At 45.2% G+C, this 24933-nt stretch overlaps 1 protein-coding gene across 1 annotated transcript in view; it reads left to right on the top strand.

Moving 5' to 3' along the window:
- Positions 1-24933, top strand: part of LOC146589644 (voltage-dependent calcium channel subunit alpha-2/delta-2-like) — a gene marked incomplete at its 3' end in the record, with an annotated part of 191472 nt that overhangs the window by 1088 nt on the left and 165451 nt on the right. The window contains exon 2 of the mRNA XM_085315898.1: positions 24003-24084. Within this exon, the coding sequence (XP_085172024.1) occupies positions 24003-24084 (82 nt within the window). The remainder of the gene's footprint in view (positions 1-24002; positions 24085-24933) is intronic.

The raw sequence follows: 24933 nt of genomic DNA, 5'->3' as shown, positions 1-24933 counted from the left end.
GGCTCCGCGGCCGCTCCCCGTCCTCAGCCTGCCGGCGGTATGCGGGTCCGCGGGTGGCTCCTSCGTTATTTATTTAATTCCTGAAATACGTCTCGAAGTCTTGGATGTGGAATGTCTCTGCCCTGCCTCCTCCCCGCTCTCCGCCGTGCCCGGGAAAAAAAGGCAAAAATAGGAATGGACCGAAAGTTGCGGGAACACGCAAACTTTGCCAGTGTGTGCCGATTTTTAAGGCAGCTATTTAAGCGTTAATTTAGCGAGAGRGGAGAAACGATAGATCACTTTCTTGCCTTTCTTTTCAAGTACCCAATATGGTATCTACGGCTGGCYGTACCCGGTGGAGTTTTAGTATAAACTAATAATAGATTGATAGTTCCACAGGCTATCCAAGCTGGGCTTTTTTTCCCCCTGAACTGGAAGAAACAGATTTTAATCTAGTGAACTAGAAGGTCAGAAAGCAAATTGTTTGGGTGARGGGATGGGGGACTGGAGAGACAGTGCGGGAAGGATGTAAATAGAATTTGGAAGACAATTAGTATTTTTGAAGTTAGCATTTGGGAATATTTGCTGGCATGTTTGGGTTTTTTTTCTTTTCATACTGCGATAACCCCGAAGCCCTGTTCCCTTCCACAAATCCATGCTAAATCTTGCCGAGATGTATTTTAAGAGGCTGTCATCTACGTTATGAAATGCTGAGGTTTGTTGACACAAAAATGAAAAAAAACCCAGACAATTCAGAGTATGGGCTGACACAGTGTCCTCACAGTCTGCCTTTCTGAAGGTGGGGAAAGATTTCAATGACATAGAGTTAATAATAGCAGTGTTGCCCTTAACTTTGTGCTGCCCCAGTGGATATGGGCTGCTTTATGTCACAATTTGCTTGTCATTTTTGATTTGCTAAAGAACAGAAATGTGKTTATATCATATATATATGAAGCGTTTTTGAAATCTTGTTAGCTTTTTGATTTCTAACTACATTTTTGGCAGGCATGTATTTGGCCTTCTGAAAAGGAGGCTTATCAGCAGGAGAAATAGTGTTGTTTATCTGGAAAAGCTGTAGTTTACCTTGTTAATATCTGGCTTCATTGAAGACAGGGTTGTTTGCACTCTTCATTTATTCAGAAATACCTCCGATTCGTGTAGATTCTTTCTGAATTCTTTTGGGTCTGGTATCCAGATTTTTAATATCTTTGACCTTTGAGAACTGATGGGATCTTTTTTCTTGCTGTCAAGTAAATACAGAAATTCTTCTATGAGAAATGTCTACCTACAGGGGGAGGAAAAGAAAGGGAATGTGCTAGTATCAGTCCAAGTACCACATCCTTGTGGCCTGATCTTCTAGCTTAACTCACATGAATAATCTTTCCTTATATGAGAATTCCTACAGGAGTAAATGGGATTATGAGCGTGGTGAGGAACTAAGCACAGTTATAGTTTGTGTGATGTTTCTGGTATTTCAGCAGCTTTTTCAGAGGCTGTAAGTTGTTGCTTTTTCCTCTTCAATTCCGAGCACAGAATCATATTATAGAACAAATCCCTCCTAGATGCAAGTATACAAATCAGAAATGTTTTCTTTCTGACTGCAGGAAGTTTTTAAAGAAGGCTCTTATACCAGGGGTCCTTTTTAAGAGACATGTAAATGATGAATTGGCCTTCCCCTCACTCAGGCTGATTATTTTCCATATTGCTGTTATTAACAGTGCCAACTTTTTAGCCAAAGCAGTTTTATTCCAGATAACTCGCATTTCTTGCAGAGTGGTTTGTTACGATAAATTTTGCTAGCTCTTTGCTGATGTTGGTAGCGTTATCCGAATGGGCCTGATCCTGGACTGAGAGAGACGAGATGCATAAAACTGAACCTAATGGCAAAGATGTGCTGTTTATAATTTCTTAAAAATAGGAAGGAATGGTCCTAAAAGGGACAGAATTTTTGTGTGGATGCTTCTGGTGACAGAGGATGGGCAGTTACGCTGACTGACTTTGCATATGAAGAACAGATGAAGAAGGGACACACGACCTCAGCCTGGCCTAATTATCTTTTTGCTTATTTTATTCCCATTATGACCTGTTTCGTGAACCCAGAAAAAAAGAAGAGTCATGAATGGATATTTGATGATGATGCACAATTGCCGGGCAGTAGGTTAATGCCTGTAACGTGGGCTGAAATGCCCTGTGCAGCGTGCCCCAGGGCTTCTGCGAGCATTTCTCAGGAAACAAATATTTAATGGGAGTAAAAAGTGCAATGGTAGCTGGCACCAACACCTGAACAACATCCTTTTATTGACTGTTCCCCTCCGAGTGGCTTCCTAACTGCACCCTTCTTGTTTCTTAAAGATACTGGATAAACCTGAAATCTTTTTGGAAGGTTTGTTGGTCAGAAGCTGAGTTGAGCTAATGAAATGGGCTGCTAAATTCTTCTCCTTAGGAGCCAATTTTCTTCTACTTTGGACAATGCGTCCTTGTTATCAACAGGGAATAATACTGAGTTTTGATTAGAAACCTTGTTTATCTTTGGAGGTTTTCTCTCTGAGTCACTTAAGTCATTTTTTCACTATAGGACTCTCAAAAATGAGGCTGCTTTTTTAAGCAGCTCCAGACCTGTTTCGCTCTGACAGACAGCAGACTGAATGATGAGGATATTTTGCTCAAGGAGGGGAGAGGCAGAAAAGAAAAAAGAAAAGAACAACCTTTTTTTTTGCCACAATGATATTAATTGTCAGCAGTGGTTATGTGTGTTGATTCTTGGTTCTGCCTCTGATAAATCACTGGTGCTCCACATTATCTCTCTCTCCTCCCGGGTAGCATGGTTTTAATCATCTTATGCTGAGCTAAGGAAGGCTTGGCTCAGCCAGTTGTCCAAAGGGGAATTTCTCACTGAGATTTAAAAAGCAAAATCCCAGATTGAAACAAACCCATTTGGGCGGGCATGTTAGATGATGGCCGTTGACTGACAAGGCTGTTTTTAGGAATGGTCATATATGAGAATATGCGTCTGCGTGGTTGATGGGATTAATGGCTCTGGGGGGAAAAAGGCTGTTGCTTACTGTTAATTTTTCTTTTAGCTACTATGCAGAGGGATTGCTGTGGCAGCGTAGTGACAACCTCTGCTTGAATCTCTGCAAGATTAGATATTAGCTGATTGGAAGTGTGGTCAATCAGAGGAGTCCTGCACCTGTATTGCCATTGCCTCCTGCTAATGGGAATTGCAGGCATGCGAACGCTGCCAGTGGTGCCGCCTGGGAGCAAAACAGCCCCCCTGCTCACTTTGCAGAAAGGCTTTTTGTCACTTGGACTTGAAAGAAAATCGCCATCTGCTAGAGGGTGGCGAGCCATTTGCTTCTCGCGAGGAAGCAGGTGTGTGCAGGATCGCTGCTGCGTGCTGCGGTGAGGCTCGGCTCCCTCGCGGCTCCGTGGTGCCTCTCTGACCGGCCGGCGAGAGGAGAAGGGTCAGTCTGTCTGGTAAAGCACCAGCCTGGGGACCAGSGTCTGGTCCTGGCTCTCCGACGTGATGCTTTAGCAACTGTCAGATGCAGACAGTAGTTTTTGGCAGCAGGCTTGAGGCATTACCGGTGTTCCCGGCAGAGTTACTGGGTAGTGAAAGCTGCTGCCAAGAGCAGTAAGGCCCAATAGGTGCCCATCACCACCTCAGGGTGGGCTTGAGGTTGTCGCTGCCAAAGTAACCGCTTCCTTTCAGTACCTTCTGGTTTGTGCTTCAGTCATTTTACCCCGAAATGAGATTAACGATGCTGGCAATGATGGCACATCTTCTGGGCTATTGGGACTGGAAATAAATAACTGTGTTAGGATCAGACATTGTTAGGTTTGCAGGACACCGTGTCAAGGAAGCCCCTTCTCTTCTGCTGCTGCTATGCAGTCAGACACTCTCTTGTAATTATGATTTTGATGCTTGGCAGAGAAAGTTGTCTGGAAAGGAGCAGAGAGGAAGCGGGGAAACGGCCCTGCTTGTCTTCAGCTACGCTCCGCTGAGCAGAGAGGCAGCTCACTGGGAGGGCAATCTAGCCCCATGAGTGACTGATGTATAACATCGCTCCCTCTCTGCGAGAGCGACGCAGCCTCTGGGAGGATTTGTACCCGTGGAGGCAGGGACACCCAGCGGCCCTGCCTCTGAAGCTGCTCCGCGATACTTGGGGGCACCCTGAACTGCCCAGAGGCAGCTGAACTGCAGCAGGCACAGGACCAAATGCTTTTAAAAGTGGTTTGCAGTATTTCTTCAGCATTTAAAAATTGTTGTCCTTTCCTCTTCCTGTTGTCATTCCTCCATGTTTCCTGCTCAGGTCTCCCGTCAGAGACAGCTGTATACAAGCACCTGATTGAAAGTAGGGAGGGAACATGACCGTAGGTCGAACATCTTCTGTAAGGGCCTGCAGAGCAGGGACAGGGACAGCTTCCTGGGGGAGCAGTGGGCAACTATAGCACAGCGCGTCAGTGTGCACATTGTCACCAACCTGGCTTGACTCTCAAGCTTATTCCTTGGCATCACTGGCTAATACGRCCTGATAATTTATTTCAGTGATCTTCAAGGTTCTCCCTCATTTTCCCTGTTTCTGTTCTTCCYACTTTTGTGCTCAATCCTTTATCACAATAACTTCTCCTGTGGGGCAGGAGAGCAGGACACTCGTTTCCTCTGTACTGCTTAGCATTACGGAGAGTAGGGCATTACAGTTTTGCTTTGAAAGGTATTTCTTGCCTATCAAGCCTATTCATTGCAGACAGGGATCTCCTCCAGGATTGTGGCTCCAGGAGTTTGAGTCTTTCAACTGCACACATTGAAAAACTGTTAATCTAAATTCTGTTAGGAGAGCCTGTTGGTTCCCACCAAAATCAATAAGGCTCCTGCATGAAGACCTGAAAGTAGAAATGGGCTCATGCCTGGTATTTAGCAGGCCTACTTGAGAAGTTTCGTTCTAAAGCAACCTTGTGTGTGTTGTGTGCATGTATGCAACAGCACCTTAAAAGCTGAAGGTGGTTACACAGAGTCTAAATGGAAATGTAAAAGTTTATCCTTGAGCAAGTTTCCTGGTGTTTGGCTTCCAAAGCCAGCAGAAAAGCTCTTGAGGGCTTAAGTGCTGGGGCATCTGCACGCTATAACATTGTACATGTGCAATAAACTGTGAAATTTAGACAATACTTTTTTCAGTTGATGAAATATTCAAGTGGGATGAAATAAAAGAAAAAGTCATTACCAAGCAAAATACTTGAGTGAAATATTCAGCAAGAAAGGACACTATCTGAACATTTGGATATTTACTTTTCCAGGAGCCTCTTGAAAGCAAAATGTGTTTTGTTAGCAAAATTATTTTTTCCTCTCTTGGGTGTCAGTAGTACTTTGTTTAAGAACTCTTCCTATAATCCATTGTTTATTCTCAAGTTTATTATTGCATGGGGAATAGGGTTGCACAGACTGTTGTTACTGGAGAGTTGGTTTGTATCACCAACAGTGATCGGCACAGTTTTCGTTAGGCTCAATCATTTGATCTTTCAGAGAGTGCACATGAGTTTTCTTCATAATGTTGACAGCAGTCCTACAAATCTATCAATTCTGTCTCATCATCTTTTGGTCATAAATATCATTTGAGACTGGAAATTACATAAAAATAAAGGATGTTTACCCAGAGCAAAGGACTGATTCTTTGGCTGTAAAGCAGAATGTTTCTCACATTGAATGATGACTGAGTGATCAGTATGTTTAGCTAGACCGGTTTGTTACAGGTGAAGGGGCTGCAGGGCAGGAGACACAAGGAAGTCAGGTCAGATGAAGGTTGCACGGTCTGTGGTTTCCATATCTATTCATTAGCTCTGTGCAAAGTCATTGTTCTTGCCTGTGATGAGGCCACCATGCAGCCTTTTCAGAAGCTGCTTCTCAGTTGGGTAGTGAAGGCAAAGAGTGGCTCTGTAGCACATCTTCTCCCAGGATTACCTGAGACCTTCTCTTAGGGGAACCAGGATCAGGTCTCATCCCCTCACTGTCCCCACTTCTGGTTGAGGCGGGTACTCCGGCAGAGGTAATTGCTGATAGCCAGCAGATTGTCAGATCCGGTGCTAAGCAGAGATACAAAACACTTAGCACAATAGTTCTGATGATGAAAAAGCCTTGGGCACAGTTGCCAAAGCAGGAGTTGAGTTTGTGTGTACGTAACGAGCCAAGAGCCTTTGTGCAGGAGCACCGGTGAAGCGAATGGAGTAAAACCAAGAAGTAGGGGATGCAACATGATTTTTAGCTCCCATTTGTGTAAAGGTCTCTGAAATTCTTACAGTGAAAGGAGGAAGTCCTTTCATGAGAATAACCCCCCATACCACCAATGCCATGGTCTTTTTTTCATTGCCTGCTAAGGGTGGGAATGGAGCTGCACTTGCCGTAGTCCAGGCTACAGTTGCTTTTGTGACAGTGGGTTATGAATCCACTGAAGCCAGTGGGCTGCTTTTTGGATTTCCGTGGGTACTGCTGGGGTCAGAAACTGTTCTGCTGTGCCCTCCCTTACTGACACTTGGGGAATTCATGATTCAATACTAATTGTGCCAACTAGTGAGTATGCGTATCACTGTAATAGAAAACTTGGAGTGATGGATTACAAAAGGCACGTTCATTTACCTGACAAAGGTTGTCTATCTTGAATTATTTATGAGGTTTCACAGTGTGCTGGTAAATTTTGTAAAAGCAATGAAGTCCCGGTAATATGAGCCTCTCCACTGCAGCTTCTTGCTAGTAGAGCTTTTGCTAAGAAGGACTAGGAGGTGGGGGATGCAGGAGAAGGAAAAAATGGGGAGAGACTGGAGGGACAGAGAAAGGCTGCTGTTTTCACGTGCAAATGATGAGGTGTGCAGAGCAATGAAGTGTGAATTAGTTAGATCATGCTGTGCACTGGAGCAAAAATCTCTGTAGTGTGAGAAAGCAACTTGTGCCTGGGGGAGGGGTGGGGAGAAGGCTGGGGAGTACAGGTGCAAGGACAGAGAAGAGTGCAAACCTGGTGCCTGTGATACTGGCGGTCTCCTATCCATATGATTATTATTTTCGGTGAGAGTTTCCTCAAAGTCAAAGTGCGTACTCATTTCRGTGAGGTTTACTCTTCTGAGTGCCATCAGATGTGTAATCAAGGCTCAGGTTTGCTTTAAAAATGATTGTTTTCTTCTGTGTGTGGCTTTTGGTGGCTGAAAGGCTTGCAAGCGTGCCGTCGCTGACCGGTTAGAGCAGGGGTGCTGCCGTTCCCGGCAGCGGGGACGGGTTGAGCTGCCGTGAGAGCTTGTTTGCCTGTGAGCTGAAGGCAGTTGGGGTCGCTGGCGTGCTCGGTGGCTTCCTTGCGCTCTGGAGAGGGCTGTGGGCACAGCATTTGGCCGTGGACCACAGGTGTCCGTTCCCGACGTTGCTCTTGAGGGCTTTGGATTCCCCAGGTTCGGTCGGTGTTGTCCGGCAGTAAAAGCGAGGGCGACAGAGGTCTGGGCGCTGGCCGAAGTGCCCTGGCTTGCCCGTGGCTCCTGCTGCAGCACCGTTTCCGAGCTGAAGAGCAGCGATGCGGCAGGCACGCGCCTGCCTACCTGACTCGTGAGTAGAGCCCCTCACCCCCTCCTGGCTCCCGAGCTTCTCAGCCTTCCAGGCACAAACAAAGTTACCCCGTAAGCTGTTAAATTGGTGGAAAGAATTGGGAGAGAGTGTTGAATCTATCTCCATTGAAGTGACAAATGAGGAAATGATTCTCTTTATAAATACCAATGCCTTTCAACACGTAACGGAGCTGGGGCCTGAAATTTTTCTCTTGTAGCAAGCTGCCAGTCCGTTTTGCTGTCAGGTTGTGTTTCTTCTCCAGTGGGCATTAAATATTCTTCCGTCCATGACACTATGGCATCTAGAGTCTGAGTTTGCRTTCATCTTCCAAATGAGAAGCCAGAACAAGGGGCATATGTGTAAACGTTTTAAAGACACTACCTTGTGTAAGCCATTTATGCTCCAAGAGATCTATAAAGCTCGCACTGATTTCATTTCCTCCGAATCAAAGAGATTCGTGTATCTGAATTCTCAAATCTGTTAGACTTTATGCGATGATATCTTTTTCTCGTGGCCAGTGCTGATTTTCTCTGGTGTGGTACAGTGAGAGTGATGAATGCTGTGCCTTGTCTGCGTTTCTAACATACGGTGGGTTTCGTAGTCAGATTGTTAGCAGCTGGAACGTGGYCGCAGAGAGAGACACTCGCACACACTTAAGCCAAGCAAAGCAGCCAATGTGCAGCTTTCTCAGGTGTTGAACATCCAGTCAAATTCTGGGCGATGAGTGGTTGAACATCCGTTTATTGCTCCATAGCAAACTCAGCAGACCCAGGAGGAGCCAAAGTACCGTTTCCTCATGTCTGAGGTGGTCTTATAAATCAGAAGTCAGTACTAAACATTCACTGCAGAGTCCTGTTCTGGGGCTTGGCAGGGAAAAGACAACGTAGGGCGTACGCTTCCGTGAGGAATATGGGCTCATGTGCTTCAGGACCTCTGCAGAGGGAAGGGAAGCCCRTTGCTTGTGTAAGAGTAAAGCTGCGGCAGCAGCTTGTCATGAGTAGCAGGGGAAAAAGGGTGGAAAAAACAGCAGTTAATTATTCAAGATCTGCAAGCTGAAAAGAGCTTCAGGATGATGAGCCTCCAGCTAGAGTTGCGCTGCAACTTCATGGGCAGTGTGCTTTCAGCTCCTCCACTGCCTGCTCTGGGAAGGAGGGCAGATTACATGAGTWTGAAAAAGCAGTATCTTGTCTTCAGGTGGCTCTCGTTTTTTATTTATTCTGCTTGCTTGCTTGCTAGGAAATYTTAATAGTTGTCAATCACTGACCAAACTGATGACATTATTTTGCCTTGCACAGAATGACAGCACTTTCAAGAGTGCAGGGCAAAAGAGCATYGGCTCAAAATGAGCCTTCTGTGCCCCCTCTATGCACAGCCACACATATTTTCATGCACCTCCTTGGCTCTGTACTGTGGGACTGCTGGACTGCTGGTGATTGAGCCATTTTTCTGACATTGGTTTTATTACGATGCAGAAGAATTCACCACTGTTGGCCTTGCATGCTGTACTCTGCTACAGTTGTGTTAAATTTAAAAGCTGAGAAACATCAAAGAGTTTTCAAGATCCTGGGCCAAATTCATCTGTGATGTAATTGTGCTGAGACATATGAGATTATGCTAGGGATAACTTTAAAGCCTTTGTCTTCTAATTTTTGAATATGGTAGTGGCTGCAGTTACTTTTTATTTGATTTCTATTATGGAGTGAAGAAAAGGAATAAGTCTAATGCACCTACTACTTGCTCATGCTTTAGTCCCAGTTTCTAAATAATCACATTTAGTATCTGCCAGCTTGTCTAACCTGGCAACAAAAATGCTGGGTTGGCATTTTTGACATCAATGCTGTCTTTTTGCCCATCACTTTAAGGCTAAATTGAACCCTTCTATGTCACTTGTTTTTACGCAGAATCACAGAATGGTTGAGGTTGGAAGGGACCTCTGGAGTTCRTCTAGTCCAACCCTCCTGCTCAAGCARGGTCACCTGGAGCACGTTAGACAGGGTTGCGTCCAGGTGGGTTTTGAATSTCTCCRGAGAAGGAGACTCCRCAACCTCTCTGGGCARCCTGTKCCRGTGCTCTGGCACTCYCACAGTAAGGAAGTTCTTCTTCATGTTCAGATGGAACTTCCTGCATTTCAGTTTATGCCTGTTGCCTCTTGTCCTGTTGTTGGGCACCACGGAAAAGAGTCTGGCCCCATCTTCCTGACACCCTCCCTTAAGATATTTGTATATATTGATAAGATCCCCCCTCAGTCTTCTCTTCCCCAGGCTGAAGAGGCCCAGCTCTCGCAGCCGTTCCTCACAGGGCAGGTGCTCCAGCCCTCKGATCATCTYTGTAGCCCTACGCTGGACYCTCTCCAGTAGCTCCATGTCTCTCTTGTACAGGGGAGCCCAGAACTGGATGCARTACTCCGGATGTGGCCTCCCCAGGGCTATTTTTTGTTATGTTTATTTGTTTTATCTAGTTTTCCCTTTAGAGAAAAAGCTAACCAGCTCTGTCTTTCACTCCCACTGCCTGCTTGGTGCTGAGGAAGTTGTATCATAAGATGCAGCTCCTTCCATATCCCTAGATACCACAAGTGAAAGCTCATTGCCCTAACTTCCCTTCGCTTCCCTTGTGCTCCACACCCAGACACGTGGAGGATGAAGCAGCTCTAATAGCTGTCTGTGGCCAGGTATGAAAGGGGTCTGACAGCTACATCTCGATGCAGGGTCTTGTTTTACTGTTGTGTCTGCTGAGATAGATGATGCCTTTTTTCCTCTTTCTCAGAGCCCTGCAGTATCTTTTACACTGTGCTGTTCTGACAGCCTTGCTTGTGCCTYGTTTCCTCTGGAAGACACAGTGTTATCAAGTTGGAGGTCAGATGGGATCCTGAGGCCAGGAACCTGCATGAAGAATTGCCTCTAGCAATGCTGGTGTGTGGGAGTCTTTTTTTTTTTTTTTCCCTCCCCTTTCTCTCCCCCTACCTTCCTCTTTTGACACTTCCTAGTGGAGCCTTGCACTGAAAGCATTGCTGGTTCATGCAGTTTATGAACGTGATTATGTGTACTGAAAGCAGCCTTTTTTTATTTTATAAGAGCCACTTAATAAATGTCACTTATTCGGTGACTCTTAGGTAACTGAGTGCATGGCCTTCTCATCAGGAAGTGGCTGCCAGAACCTGTCATGTTCTCTAGAGTCACAGCTGTGTGTTGGAAGAGTAGGTTTGCCAGTTGTCCAAAAAAGGTGGGGTTCTTTTAATGGTAGCTTGTGTGATACTTGATTTTTTTATTATTTAAATCTACTATTCCTATGTTTGTACCATTTCAAAGATGTTATTAGATGCCATAAGGTAGAATTAGTATTCTTATATAAGAAGTTTCTTCCAGAGAAAACTAAGAGACTGCAGAAATTAAAGATTTAGTAAATAGTACCCCTTCTTACAGAAAAGTACCAGGGTGGTGTGGGGAACTGAAAGGGACGCTGCTGAGGGCTGCAGAAGAGGTGTTCCAATCTTTATGTATAACCTGAGGTCCCTGCTGTATTCGGGCCACATATAATATGTGCACGTGAAATCTCTCTACCTGACAGCCTGTGCCGCCTTGGATGGGCGAAGGATTCCTGCTCAAAGCCTGGTGTTGGAGAGGTTGGGTGGAATCAGTGGTGGCAATAAGCTGATTCACTCTGTACTGGAGTGGGCAACTTTCAATGCTGAGTGAATGGCAATTTGTTGAAGTATTTTGAAGCTGGTGAAGTGCATTACATAGGAGTCAAGATCCAGTGATCCAAATGTAGACTATTCCAAGTCACTTATTTAGTATTGGGTCTAAATATTCATATAAAGTTAACCTACCTTTTTCATTTGGCTTGCCTACAATATTCATTACCATGTCTTTCCTGCTCTTCAGTTTTTTCTGCTGCTATGAGGTTTAGTTTAGTATTTACCTCCCAATAGTTCTGCATAGCAAAATACTTGCATTACTGGTTGTGACCTCTAGTTAATCTTGAGGACAGATGCCTTTGCAGAGTCTTGAAAGATTTTGGCTTTTAGTAGCATTCTTGTGAGTGAGGAAAATGGCTTGGAGATTGTTGTGTGTTAATCTTGCCATGATGCCACAGCTTCTGTCAATATGCAGGTCAGAAAGATGCTTGTGACTGCAARTGAAGGMAGATCCTGACTTTGGAAGAGTCTCRGCAAAGGCTTTGAGTTACGCCTTGGCTGGGGGGAAATCTACACCAGAGGAAYTTGGCCCATTTTTCCAGTGCCAGGCTTATCTTCCAGTTGTTCTCTTAYCCCTAACTGATTTTCTGGCCTACCTTCTATCAATTACAAGTTAAAAGGTGACTGGCCTGTCAGCCTTGGCTAGCATTAGGAGCAAATCTTCAGGCAGTCTGTGCCTTAGGATCATTCCCTGAGATGGATAAGTCCTTCATGGAGTCCTTCGGGTTGTCGTTGTTCCCCACTCTTTTGCAACATGAGCATCTTGTCCTGCTCTCTACTCTCCACTCCTTCAGGCTTTTTTGTGCTCGCTTTGTAGTAACGTTTGCATTTCACYTTTGCTCATTTTGCCAGTGAAACTAAGGCTTCAAGGTCTCCAGCATGTCAGCTGTGGAGCAGGAAATAGATGCCAGATCGCGTAATTCCTACTCATCTGTTCCTTTGAATGAACCTCTGCTCTTCATCTCAGAATGAGTGTTTCTCCTGCTATTTGCTAACAAGACATTAGATTCAACTATGAAATGTAGCCAGGAGGATTTGGGCTCCGAGAAGAATGCCTTTCCCTTTCTTTAGTGTTGGAATAATGAGCTGTCCCTGTGGGTCAAAAGGCTCCTCTGCAGGGCAGTAGTCTGAACATTAGAGTTTGGACCGTGCCGTTCTGGCATGGCTCTGAGAGAGCCTGCTGCCAAATGCTTAGTGTGCCTCAACGTTGGGATTTTGGAAATGAAACGGGTGCCCTCTGTGGTATATGCCCTCATGCATTTGGCTACTTCTGCTGTGTAAATTATGACCAGGCACCTTTCCCAAGAAATGCTCTTCTYAAAATTACATTTCATGCTGATGGTGCACTCATTTGGGATTGGATCGCTCTTGTGCTTGTTGCCTTCTCAAGGCAAACACTTGCKGTTGGAACTGGTTATTGGGGGGAAGTGTAGAGCAGCAGCTCCTGACCATCCCTCAGATGTTTGTCCCTTTGCATGGTATCTGAGATATCATCTGAACATTTCCCACTCTGTGTGTGTCTGAGAGAGGAATTCTAGAGACCATTAAGCTGGGTAATTTACATGCTTCTTGAGCCTGTGCCTAGGGAAATATATTTCACAGGTAATTTCAAATCTCTTGGCGTGTGGAAGAAGTCATTATTCTAAATAGAAAGGGGTTGATGATGTCATAAGACCCGTTGAGAGGACTACATTAAAGACTTTCTTTTTTAAAATCTTTTACAGAAAAGAGTCCTGGGTATTATATTCACAGGAATTTTGGATGCCTGATATTTTTGATTTTAATGTCAGTGCTCATTTATAAAAGCAGGAAAGCGAATTATCTAGTAATCTTAGGTTTCAGTTAGATGTGTGTGTGAGGGCTGGGAGAAGTACTGTGGAGCATCAGTATGTATGTGACCTTCCTGCTTTGGTGCTTGGATGCTGTCTTTGAAGTGTGGGCATCAGGCTTAGTGTCAGGAGGTTCGGAGTTGTARTCTTGGCTATGCTACTCAAATACATCTGGATTTGGGCATGCTGATTTACTTCTGTAGCTCATTTCTCCCTCCCTGAAAAAAGGGAGAAATATTTGTCAGGCATGTTAGGAGGACATGTCAGTGTTCATCGGTCCCTTGGACATGATGTTTGATGGACTTCTGCAGTATCTGTGCTGTATTTAACCAGGATGTTGAAATAATGCRGGAAGGGAATATGGACAGTAACCACAATGGTTGTGCACTCCCAACTCTGCCTCGCTGCTGGTTGATTAGCTTGAGGCGTTTGGTGAGGAAAGGGATGCAACTGGGCCTTGGCTTCGGTCAGATTTCCTAGTGACTGTTCCCTCTTAAGGAGAAGACAGCTTGTTACAGAGTGGTGGTTTTCGCACAAGGGGAAATCTATGGGTGCTCCAGCACAGCACCCTCAGCTCCTCCAGGACAGGAGGTGCGTCCCTTTAGGCATGGAAAGCTGGCTGCTGCTGCAGATGGGGAAGCTGATCCTGATGGACCGCTGTCCTGAGTCTGTACGGCAAATCATGCAGAACTTGTGCATACGTCCAGTGTGGTTCGGTGCTCTCAATTTCTATGTGCTTGTTTTCTTTTTCAAAGGAAAGACTATATGTATTTGTTCCTCCCTGTGGAGGGAGCAGCATTTTCCCCGGCTGGTGGGGGAAAGGAGAGATGAGGAGGCCTGTGACCTGTGAAAGCTGACAGTTTCTGTAGTGCTCTGAATAATGCAGTGGCACTGGGACAAAACTTCCACGCTTTGATCATCCCTCCTTCAGCGTGTCTGGATGCCACCTTACAACAGAGAAGGTACAGCAGACAGCTCCTAAATGTTTATCAAAAAGCAGTGAGGTAATGGCATAAAATGCAGTAAATTAATTTTTTTGAAGTGCTCTCCACTCCCACCTCCTTTTTCTTTCATTGCTGAAAAGGAGCAATACAATGAGCAGCTTCTGGAAATGAAGGCGACTGCATGTGAAATAACAGGGTTCCGGGTGTTTGGCTGGTGAGAGATGCAATGAGTGAGCATCACTAAATGCTTTATAATAACAATGATTACAACACTCTCTCTTAGGAGCCAGGAATCTCTCAGGTGGGGGAATAGGAGAGGAGTTGTTTAAGGTGGAGGCTTTAACTAGACAGACATCTTGTGACAGAGATGACCAGAAAGCCTCCAAGGAATGTCGTGGACCATTCTGTGACTGAACATCCCAGGAGACTTGAGATTAACATATTTAGAGTTAGGCTGAAGAATAATGGCAATAGAGCCCCCAAAATAGCTCTTGTAACAGAAGGTCCTTTGTGGCAGAGGTTAATGGCATCTTTGCTTGGTAATGGAGAGAAGTTGTAGATGCAAAGCCACCATAGGTCCAGCTAGTCATTAGTCTTCTATGAGACTCCTTAATAAAGCTTGCATGTTAGTGATCGGATTCTTCATTGCATGCTTAGTCTCGTGCTGATTAGCTGAAACCTACTGGGAAGGGTAGMTGCTGAAAGTAGTCCTGCAGCACCCTGTGGCTAGTAGGGGTTACCCAGCTTGCCGTTTTCAGCCTTGCCTGCAGCTCTTCATACTGGAATGACTCTTCCTGGTAGCGACACCATCTTTGGGTCAAGTATTCCTGTGCAAGCGAGATCACTTTGGGAAGCTATTTCTTGCCTGAGGCTGTGGCCACTCCCTTTATTTCCTAGTTGCTGCTATAGCATAAGTTCTCTCCCACATCCTCTAAACAGAACACCCCAAGAGATGATTGCAATGTATGTACTTAAAACTCCACTCCAGCTCTCTGGAGAAGGCTCTTCARTATCAGGCTTTGCTTTGGATCTGGACCAGACTTGTTACGTAAATGACCCAAGCAAGGGGGGCTGTTTTGCCTTGTACAATATCTTACTATTTACGTCACCAGGAGGTAGCTGTTGTGAAGTATTCAAAATATTTAGAAAGTTGAAGTCTTGCAGGTGCCTGAATCAGCCATTATGCTGTGGCTAAGCAGCAATATAGGAGCGCAGGGCAACTCTTAATGTCTCATCACACAGCTGTTTGCGTATGCTTTAGATGACAATGTTCTCATGGCGAGAGATACAGAAGGATTACCCAAACTAGCCGTCTCTGACGTAGTCAGATGACAACTTTGCTAGTTCTCCAGGCTGTGAAGAAAACTCTCTGATCCCCAGCTGAAGGTGCAAATCCTGTTAAGAACAGTTAAATGGTCTGTTGGGGTAGTTCAGCCCAACGTCTGGTGAGGATTTACTGGAATGAACAAGAAAATGTAACAATCTATCCTACTTCTCCCAAGAGAGTCATGAATTATACACAGAATAAACAAATAACCTGATATGTCTGTCATTATATCATAAAGGCCTTTAATAATTCATGCAGTTTGCAAAATCCTCGCTAAGACCTACCCTCTGTAACCTTATCTTCACAGTGGGGGATGGCATCTCTTCAGCTTCTCCACTCAGATTGCATCTGTAAAACAGAGAAGGCGTCAGCAAGGAGGAAGGTGTTTAATCTTAAAACTTATCTGTATAATGGGTTGCAAAGCAGTGTGCAAGAATTATCAGCTGCTGGGTCTCCAGAGATGCTGTACATGACAAGTGGCTGCACTGGGTGAAATTTATCCAGGTAGTGTGCTTAATAAAACTGACACCTATTCACTTCTTTATTAATTCATTATGCTTCAAGTCCAAATTTGTGACAGGCTTTGAGATGAGGAGTGCAGTTCTAATTCTGTGTGATAAGAGCACAAACATGGGAGAACCCCACGGGCTTCTGTTGCTCCTGATGTGCATCAGCAAGCATGTGATAGAAATCTGGTTTCAATATGTAAACCGAGCAAAAAATCAAAGCTGTGTAAGAAGAGGGGAGAGTAAGGCCTACAGCTAGTTTTGGCTCCAAACAAAGCAGGTAATTAGTTTGGATAGTAGATTGCTAATATTAACAAAATGCAGCTCTAGGGAAGAGTAGCCATTGCCTTTAGCTTATTTTGCTTGTGTTACCGTCCTGAAGAGCCTTGCTTGCCGTGCTTCCGCCACCATCAAAGGAGGTGTCAGAGTATGTGAGCTACCTGGTAATGTTTCCATTCCCAGGAGCCATCCCCATCCCCGTCGTGGCATAGGGCAGTTGATATGGGTCTCTAGGAGTAGCTAGTTTATCCCCATTGTAAGGCAACAAGATTTACTGCTGGAAGGAGTAGGCTAGACTGTCTGCCTAGCAGAGGACCTCTAGCTGAACTTCCTTCTGTGCTGTCTGAAAATAGCCAACTAGTCAGCTGTTTCGTAAGATGCCCAATTCTGCTTCTTAATTTATGCATGTTTTTCATGCACTTGGGGTTCCTCACGTGGAGGCCATTGAAGTGCTAGTATCCTTCATAGGATGGTGCATCATTGAGGGATGGCCTACAGAGGAACTCTAGGCTGTTAAGGCTGGGAGGAACCGGATGATGGAGTCTAGGGCTGAAAGAGCTTTTTGAGAAAGCTCTCCTTTCTGCGTCACTGTCTGCAGAAGATGTTTACTGCGACTGCTTTGCCATTTGTTCCTTTTATTGCTGTATCAATGAGAGGCACGTGCATAAGTGTGATCAAAAGAATACAGTGACTGCATGGGGGCCTTTCGCAGTACTGCTGGGCAAATGTACCAGCTAACACATTCAGTGACTTTCTCCTCTTTCTGTTGGCAAATCATCTAAAAGCAGATTGCGATTTTCCTCAAACCTACTCTTATTCTTTAAATTATTCACTGAATTATCCTTTGGCCTCCAGCTCCTTTGCATATCAAATACTCGAAATCAGCTTTTTGTAAAGTTTGAAATTCAAGATATTTTGATTGGACACACAGCTCTCAAAGAATAGTTACCATGGTTCTTTGTCGTATGGAGAGGACATCTCAAGTGGGGTCCTGCAGGGATCTGCCCTGGAACTAGTACTATTCAACATTTTCATTAATAAATTAGGCAATGGAATAGGGGGATATGCTTATGAAATTTGCAGATGAAACTGAGCTAGGAGGGGTTGGATGTACTTTGGAAGGCATTATCAAAATTCAAAATGATCAAGAAAAATTGAACAGAGTGCCTGATCTCAGCAACTGAAATTCAGTGTAWACAAACACAAAATGTTATACTTAAGAAGGATAAATCAAATGTACAAATACAGAGTAAAGAATATTTGTCTGGRTACTAGAATAGCATTTAAAAAGAGAATTGTAGTGGATCACAAACTATGAGTCAACAAAGTGCTGTTGTAGCAGGGCACACTCGTTCTGCAGCATGTAGTAGCTTCCTGGGCAAAACTGGGGAGCTGATTATTCCTCCTTGTGCTAGGTTTGGCTTCTGCTGGCATTCCTAGTCAAAGTTTTGGCATGAGCTTTAAAGGACATAAACTACAGAGAATCCAGAGGAGGGCACAAGAATGCTGAGATGTTTAGAAAACAGTGCAAAGGAGGAACAACTCAAAAAGCCTGGGTACTCCAGGGACGTTTGAATCACCTTGTTGGTGGTTTTAAGGAACAGGTTAGACCCAATACTTCATGTGGAGGGCTTAGATGTTTAAGTGTCCCAGTGCAACTAACTATGGAAGAGGAATTCCTGAAGACCCCGCCAGCCCACATTTCTATGAGCGATTGAACRCCTCAGTTTTATTCTGTTTCCCAATAGATGGGGTTCAGCCGTTAATGGCTATGCTTCTGTTCTCCAAAACTGAAATTGTATTTAAGAACATTTTTCCTGCTGTTTTAACTCTAGTTGGTGACAAGTTGGTGGTTGCTGTTAGTGTTCCCATAGGTACCTACAGCAATATTTGTACTCAAGAGCTGTTAATGAATCACGCATTCTGCTTACTGTCAGGCTGCTTTCCCCTCACTTCTTGCACAGCTTTGTTGTTTGGGTTCAAAAAATTCCCTACTCAGTTATCCTTTTTCTTGTTTTGTAATACTTGTTGGAGTGTTAAATTGGGATCAGGATGGATCTGGCAGGGGATTTGGTGCTTGCTTTTATTGTGAGACATGTTCTGCTGAAAAAATTGGAACAACAAGGCAGACAAAAGATAGGACAAAGAAACAGGTACAAAAAGTTAATGTTTGAATCAAGGGGAACACAGCAACTTGGTGATAGAGCTGAATGTAGATGACACTGTCCCACTATCATTCCTCTTCTTGTTTCTTTAAGATCTTCCTTGGGATATAGTTTAAATATTCCTTTATCCTTTCCTTCACTTACTTAATAATGTCTGAGATGCTTCTTTTTTTGTTTTTCTTTTTTGTTTTTTTTTTGAAGTYATTATTATAGGGGAGACCAGATGGTAGAGGTGAATATTATCTTGACAAATATTAAGAAAAGACTAGTCCAGCAAAAACTTTTTCCCATTCCTCCTTTATAAACACCTGTGCACATCTTTTACATTAAAAATGAGTCATAAAAAGATGGTGTGGGAGGTTTGATAATATCTAGAAGCATGGTCGGTAATTTATTCAGCTATTTTTTTTAGAAAYTGGTACTGTATGGAAGTTCTATTTTTAAAAAAATAGCAATTTGTTTTTCGTTGACATGTAAATATTAGCTCGTGTGGGGCTTTACAGCCTAGGTATGTAAGAAATGAAGAATACTCGGAGGGGCATGAGTGCATACRTACACACATGCGCACACAGATGCATGCAGCATTATAGTTAAAGGATTAAGCATCTTGAAGGAATAAGCCAATTAAAAGAAGCTCCTGCACAGCAAAAATTAGGCAACACAGTAATTAATAACCTTATTAAATAGCAATATTTGGGCACTGAACCAAAGCATATGAATAAGAGTGAAGCATTCTTGGCTGAACATGCTGCATGAAGTGTAGACGCTTGTACCAAACGCTCTCTGAATAAGCTCTGGGGCAGTGTATCCACTTAGCAAGTAGYTTTTCCTCTTGTCCTTTCATCTTTGCGTGAATCTTTCTCTTTTTTGGGGGGCCAGCAAGGTGGCAAGAGAAAAGGACTGAGTCTTCCTTTTCTTTCTTAACATCTTTTCTTTTCCATAGCCAAACAAGAAATTTCGTAGGCCRCTTAAAAAATAGCACCCACAAATACTAAAGCACATAGATAGCTCATTTTCTTCTTCTTTAATTTCTCCTTCCCTAAGTGAGAGGTAACTTGCAATGAGAGTAATATTCATCAGTGATTTGTGGGCTGCCAGATGCACCTCCAGGAGCAGGCAGGGGTTGCCTGCACCTTCCCAGATGGTGTCCTGCAGAGGCAGTAGGCAGCTGGGGAGAAGCAGCGGAGAGTGCTAGCTGGGCTGGACGGCCCCGCGATGCGGCTGCTGCGGTTCTGGTCCCAGCCTAGCTTGGGCACCTCTGCGTGAAACTGCCTTGCCCGCTTCTCGGGTGGTAACCACAGTCTACGACGGGTCCCGGCCGGTGGCTCCCGGGTGCCCCGGGCTGGTGAGGAGCAGTGTGACCCCRGGCTGGGCGGCAGCGGTACGGTCTCGCAGCGCCGGTTTAAGGCTGTCAGCGCGTGGCTTGTTTTGGTGGATTGTCTGTAAATGTCTTGAGCTGCTGTACAGCAAACCAGTATTCCAGAGTGCCATCTGTTGTGTGCAGAAGGGTGGGAGGATGTGGGCCAAGGACAGCCTGTCTCTTGTCTTTCCAGGCAATTCTCATTTTCTTCCAGTGCCCCAGGGGTAGCTGGAGCAGTGGCTAAGCCTCACAAACCAGAGATTGCTGTAGACACGCACAAGTCTCTGGGACCGCTTGGCTCATCTAAAGTAGGACACGTGTCCTGAGCCTAAGTAAGGCTTTCCATGACCGTGGCAGCGGCCAGACAGAGGTGCCCATTGAGCAGGAATGGGACAGAGGAGCCCTTCTGCTTCCTGGGTGAGACTGCAGCAGGGAGCTGTCTCCTCATGTGCTCTCATCACGGTAAATATTTCTGAAGCTCTGCCTCTGGATCTATTTTATCTCATCTTTTACAAAAATCAAATATGCAAATTATCAAATCAATTAGCATTTTTGCAATTTTCTGTGGAGAGACTATGATAAATGGTGTTGTGTTTTCAAAAAAGACTTAGGTCCCTTGTTACATGCTGCACAGGATGTTATAAAATGTACAAGGGAAGGAAACAAAAACGCTTGTTTAACACAAGAGTTTTCAACATATAACCTGAATGTGTGTGTGGTCACGCTTGCGCGTTCGACAGTACTGAAGTACCGTGGGTTGGAAGAGACCTCGAGGCCCCCTACTCAGAGCCGGGTCAGCCGAGATGATGGGGGTTACTGGGATCAGCCGTGCATGTCACTGCTAAAGAGGGGCCATGGGATAGCGGGGCTGCCAGGCTGCCTCGTGTGCGGTGCTTGTTGCTAACCAGGCACCAAAAAGCATCCCAAAAACTCAGGTTCAAAGGTTTCCTCCTCCTCCACGTTAATTCGTTACGGAGGGCATTAAAGTGGCATTCAATTTAAGGCAGAGACTGAGCGCGCTGCTCATAAAGGGGACCTGGTGGCTTTCGGTGAGCGGCACTGCGTCCGTGCCAGTACATGCATCAACTGTTTTCTTTCTGCTTTATTCGTAAATGCCATTTCACAAGAGCAGTAAGGCACTCCAGGCCGCGTGTTTCGAGGAGTTATCACTCCTCAAGCCCTGTAACGCCACCTGAGGCGTGCAGTAATGGCCCGGGAATGCCGTGACTGTCATGTCTTATTGCTTACGGCTTCTGTATGAGACCTGCTTCAAAGGGAAATCTCTATGTGCATAATGGGCTATCAGTTTCTTTACYTTTTCATCCTTGCTATAGTCGTCTTCCATAAAATTTTAAGCGTGGTGGCCATGGGAGAGAAGCAAGAGGCAGAAGGTCAACTGAGATGGAATAATAATGGGTTTTATCCTTTCTTTTCCCCCCACTTCCTTTCTTTTTCTTGGCAAATGAGAGATGAAAAATCCGAATTCCAGGATGTGGCCTGCTCCAGGCATTTCCAGGCACTGATGTTACTAAAGCCACAGTGATATAGTAATGAGTGAATAAGCAAGGTGAGATATAYGCAGGGGCTTTTTGCCAGTGGTGTGATGTTGTTAAAGGATGTSCTTGTTAGAAAAAAAACAAAGTTTTCCACTTCTGGCCAAAGTTACTGTATAGCCATACTACACCAGGAGGAAAACAGAAGCTGCTTCTGCTGTTACTYATTTAATTTGGGAAATCTGGTATCAGCCATGCAGAAGAAGCCCACCCCCCACCCCCATACACACACTGTTTTGGTAGCGTACAAACTTAAAGTTTGCACTGCCAGACTTACCAGTACTCTCTGAGACTAGTCTCATCTTGGATAAGTGCTGCTGGTCAGTAAGGTTGAAGGCCAGGTGACATCTAACCTGGGGCTGACAGGCAAGGCTGCACGGTTAAAGTGAGTTGAATTTTGCCATAAAAGCAAATTCCACTGTTTCTCATGAATGAAAAATACAATGACTTTTCTCTGAAATAGTATTTCTTCTTTGCAGGGGAGAATAAGCATTAAAAAATATTTTTAAACACCTGCTAATTAAGCTTTAATTTAAAATCCAAGTCCTTTATGAAGCTGAGTGCTCGGTGTCTCTTCCTTCTATGTATCCCGATTGCTTTTAAAAGCAGAGTCRTAGCATTGCCTCTGCCTTCCTGTAAAACTAATCCTTTCTGAAGGCTTCTCTGTACGTTGGAAATGGAGCAGTTTTTAGAGTTGATGGATGCAAGTCAAGATGGACTATAATTTTCATTTCCTTTTGGGATATAGATATTGCTAGAGGGGACTGACGCAGGCCACTAACTGGGCTGATGTTTTAGGTAGCTAGAACTTAAGGAGAGGTGTCGGCTCCATATGGTCTTTACAGGATTCCTTAGACCTGTGGCTGAGCGTGAGCATAAATTGGTTTCTGCCCCCTGCCCCCAGTTCCCTGGACAAACTGGAAAAAAAAATTCACTTTTGGGGGGCGTTAAAACATATTTTAAAGTGCATGACTTAAGTATTTTAAAAAATTATTAATTTTTTAAAACATAAGTAATTGTATGAGGAACTTTGGCCAACCTGAATAAACCTTTGATGGCAAATAAAATATTTAACTGGAGGAAAAAAAATCATCCAGCTCTGTTCGTGACTCTCTGACTTTACACTGACAGCTCCTAAGGCTTAGCTTCCCCTATTTCAGAAGAAAGGAAGGTTTGCTGGTTCCTTCACCCATCCGCTTGAATCTCCTCTCCTCCCCGGTAGAGCTCCCAAGGGAAAAGAAGCAGCATTTCCTCTGGGAGGACGTTAGATCTGTGTGTTGGAAACGGGGTTTTTCAGCATAACTTATTCTGAAGATTYGGCGTGTGCAATTAAATCTTGTTTTCATCCACAGCCTCATGTGTTATTAACTGGCATGGTTTTTGCCTGCGTGAGTAACACACATCTGCCAGTCCCTTCCTCTGTCTCGTCTCCCCGCTCCTCCCGAGTGATGCTTCAGCTTCTCTCAGTGGGAAAGCGGTGGTGGTCTCGGGCACGTCTCTGCCTTTGTGTTTGTGCCCAGCGTTCACCCTTTTGGGGCCATGCTGTCCAGTTTGGTCCGAGTCCTCTGCGGTTATGTTTCTTAGATGGGTTCCTCAGGTTCTAGACTACCAGGAGAGCTGCTCTGGTTTAGGGCAGGCAGCTGGGGAGCGTACCTTCTCTGCAGAAGGCAGGAAATCATTCTGCAAACCGAACCCAAGTGGAAAAACCCTACCCGTTCTCCTCCCTCCCTGTTCCTTCAACRGCCACGTAATCCTCTCTGCCGTGCTGCGGGCCCCTTAGTTTCCCTTAGCTTCTGTTCTTTCTCTTCCTGCCCTGCTTTTTCTCCGGTTTAGARATGGATGGTGCTGTGGAAAGAGATCCAACTATGGTAATAAGTAGGCTAGAGGCAACCTAGCAGTGCTCTTCCAGGCCAGATGGGAGACTTGACATTTGCGTGGCCATGGACTGGAGTCTGGCAATCGCATTAAAAGGAGAGTTATGAAGTTCTGTGGATTTAGAAGAGTTGTTGTTGTTGTTTCCACTCAGAATTATTGCTGTAAGTGAAAATCTATGTGCTTGTTTATCGGAGAGTGTTTTGGGCACGCTGGCAGGACGGGCAGTCGGATCCTCTGCCGTACAGGGACCAGGATGAATGAGATGCCATGTGCTCCGTGTGGCAATTCCTGGCCCTTTCCACTGCCCGAGGAGCAGCTTCGCCCCCAGCGGACCTGGCAGAGCTGACGTTTGGCTCAAGTTGAGCTTAACTCCTGCGCCCGGGCTGCTCTCGCTGCGTTGCGGCAGCGCAGCAGGCCGTTGCGATGTGCCGCGTTGCCGCGGCAGGGCGGGCGCCTCGCATCCTGTTGTTCGTTTGCTCTTTGCCGAGGTGCCACACAGAGGCAATAAGCTGTTTTTTGGCACCAGAAGCCAGACACCACAGCACCTCAGCCTTGCTCGATCGCTCTAGCCTAATATAAGCAGCAGCAGATAATTATTTAAAAAGGCGGGGGGGGGGAATGCACCTTGCAATCTTTGTTGTACCTTTTCTCCCTTTTCTCTCTATGGTGCCTCGTGCATAAATTTGGAAGCCTAACAGTTTATAACGTGCCCCCGCTGTTAATCTCAGATGCCACATGTGCTTGCTATTCTGCCCACACCGGGCGCTGCAGAAGCAGAGCAGTAAACGTAGCTGAGGGCACCGATTTCCTCCCTCTCCCTTCAATTATCTTGCTTATCTACTAAGTGTCAGGGCTCTGACTCTCTCTTCTTTCTCTTTCCTTTTCTCCCTCTCTCTCCCTGTCTCTCTCTTGCAGTATGCAGTACTGGGCCAGGAGGCTGGAGCAGGAGATTGATGGAGTGATGAGAATATTTGGTGGAGTCCAGCAGCTCAGAGGGGTAAGCTGTCTTTCCTTTACCCGTGTTGCCTTCCTTGTGGCAATGGATGTTCCCATCCACAGAAGTCACCTGTGCGAATGCTGGTAGTAAGTCACTTGCTCAGCTCTCTGTGCAGGATCATGGCTCTTTCCGCTTCTGGTCGCTACTCAGTTTGATGCGCCCATCGAGTGTGCGTGAGGGCGTCTGCTTGGATCTGTCTGTCCCCCTCTTTAGGGCTGCACGTCACCGCTGCCTGAGCACGTACCTATGGATTTTTTTCCTATGYGACACACTAAATGCATCTTAAATTCAACTAACCGCTCCCGCAGGGTGGCTCCRAGCGTAACATGACCAGCCGTTAGGAGTTCAGAGTTTTTAAATACGCGTCGTAGGTAAAACTGTAACTCCGGTTCGGCTTCTGTTTCGAAGTGCCGCAAACAAAACCCTGCTACTGGTGCTGGCGGCGGCCTCTTGCTTCCTGGCTTAACCGAGGGGCCACGGTGCAACGGGCTGTAGAGGCCACAGCTCCCTCGTTTCCCGGCAGCAATAGCTCTGGGTTGGGGCAGGGCAGCTGGAGGAAGGCTTCAGCATGGTTTATTAGCTTTGTGGATCAAATGGGCTGTAAGACCTTCCCTGTTTTCTCCTTCTCAAAGCCCTTGCACTGACTGTTTTGAAATGGAATAATTTGAAATTAGGGTTGTGGTGTTTTAATTCTAAAGAAATAAATTCAAAAGAATAAATTCTAAAGAAATTAATTCTAAGGAAATAAATCTAAATTAAAGAATTCAGTGGACTTCTGCAACATGGTAAGTATGTTGCCCCAGCCTTAGAAGGAAGTATGGAGTGTATTTGTATTTTCACATGACAGTG

The sequence above is a fragment of the Rhea americana genome, unplaced genomic scaffold (assembly GCF_003343005.1).
Source record: "Rhea americana isolate MKP2758 unplaced genomic scaffold, rheAme1 scaffold_440, whole genome shotgun sequence".
NCBI lineage: Eukaryota > Metazoa > Chordata > Aves > Rheiformes > Rheidae > Rhea > Rhea americana.
This window is presented reverse-complemented; position numbering and strand designations above follow the sequence as displayed.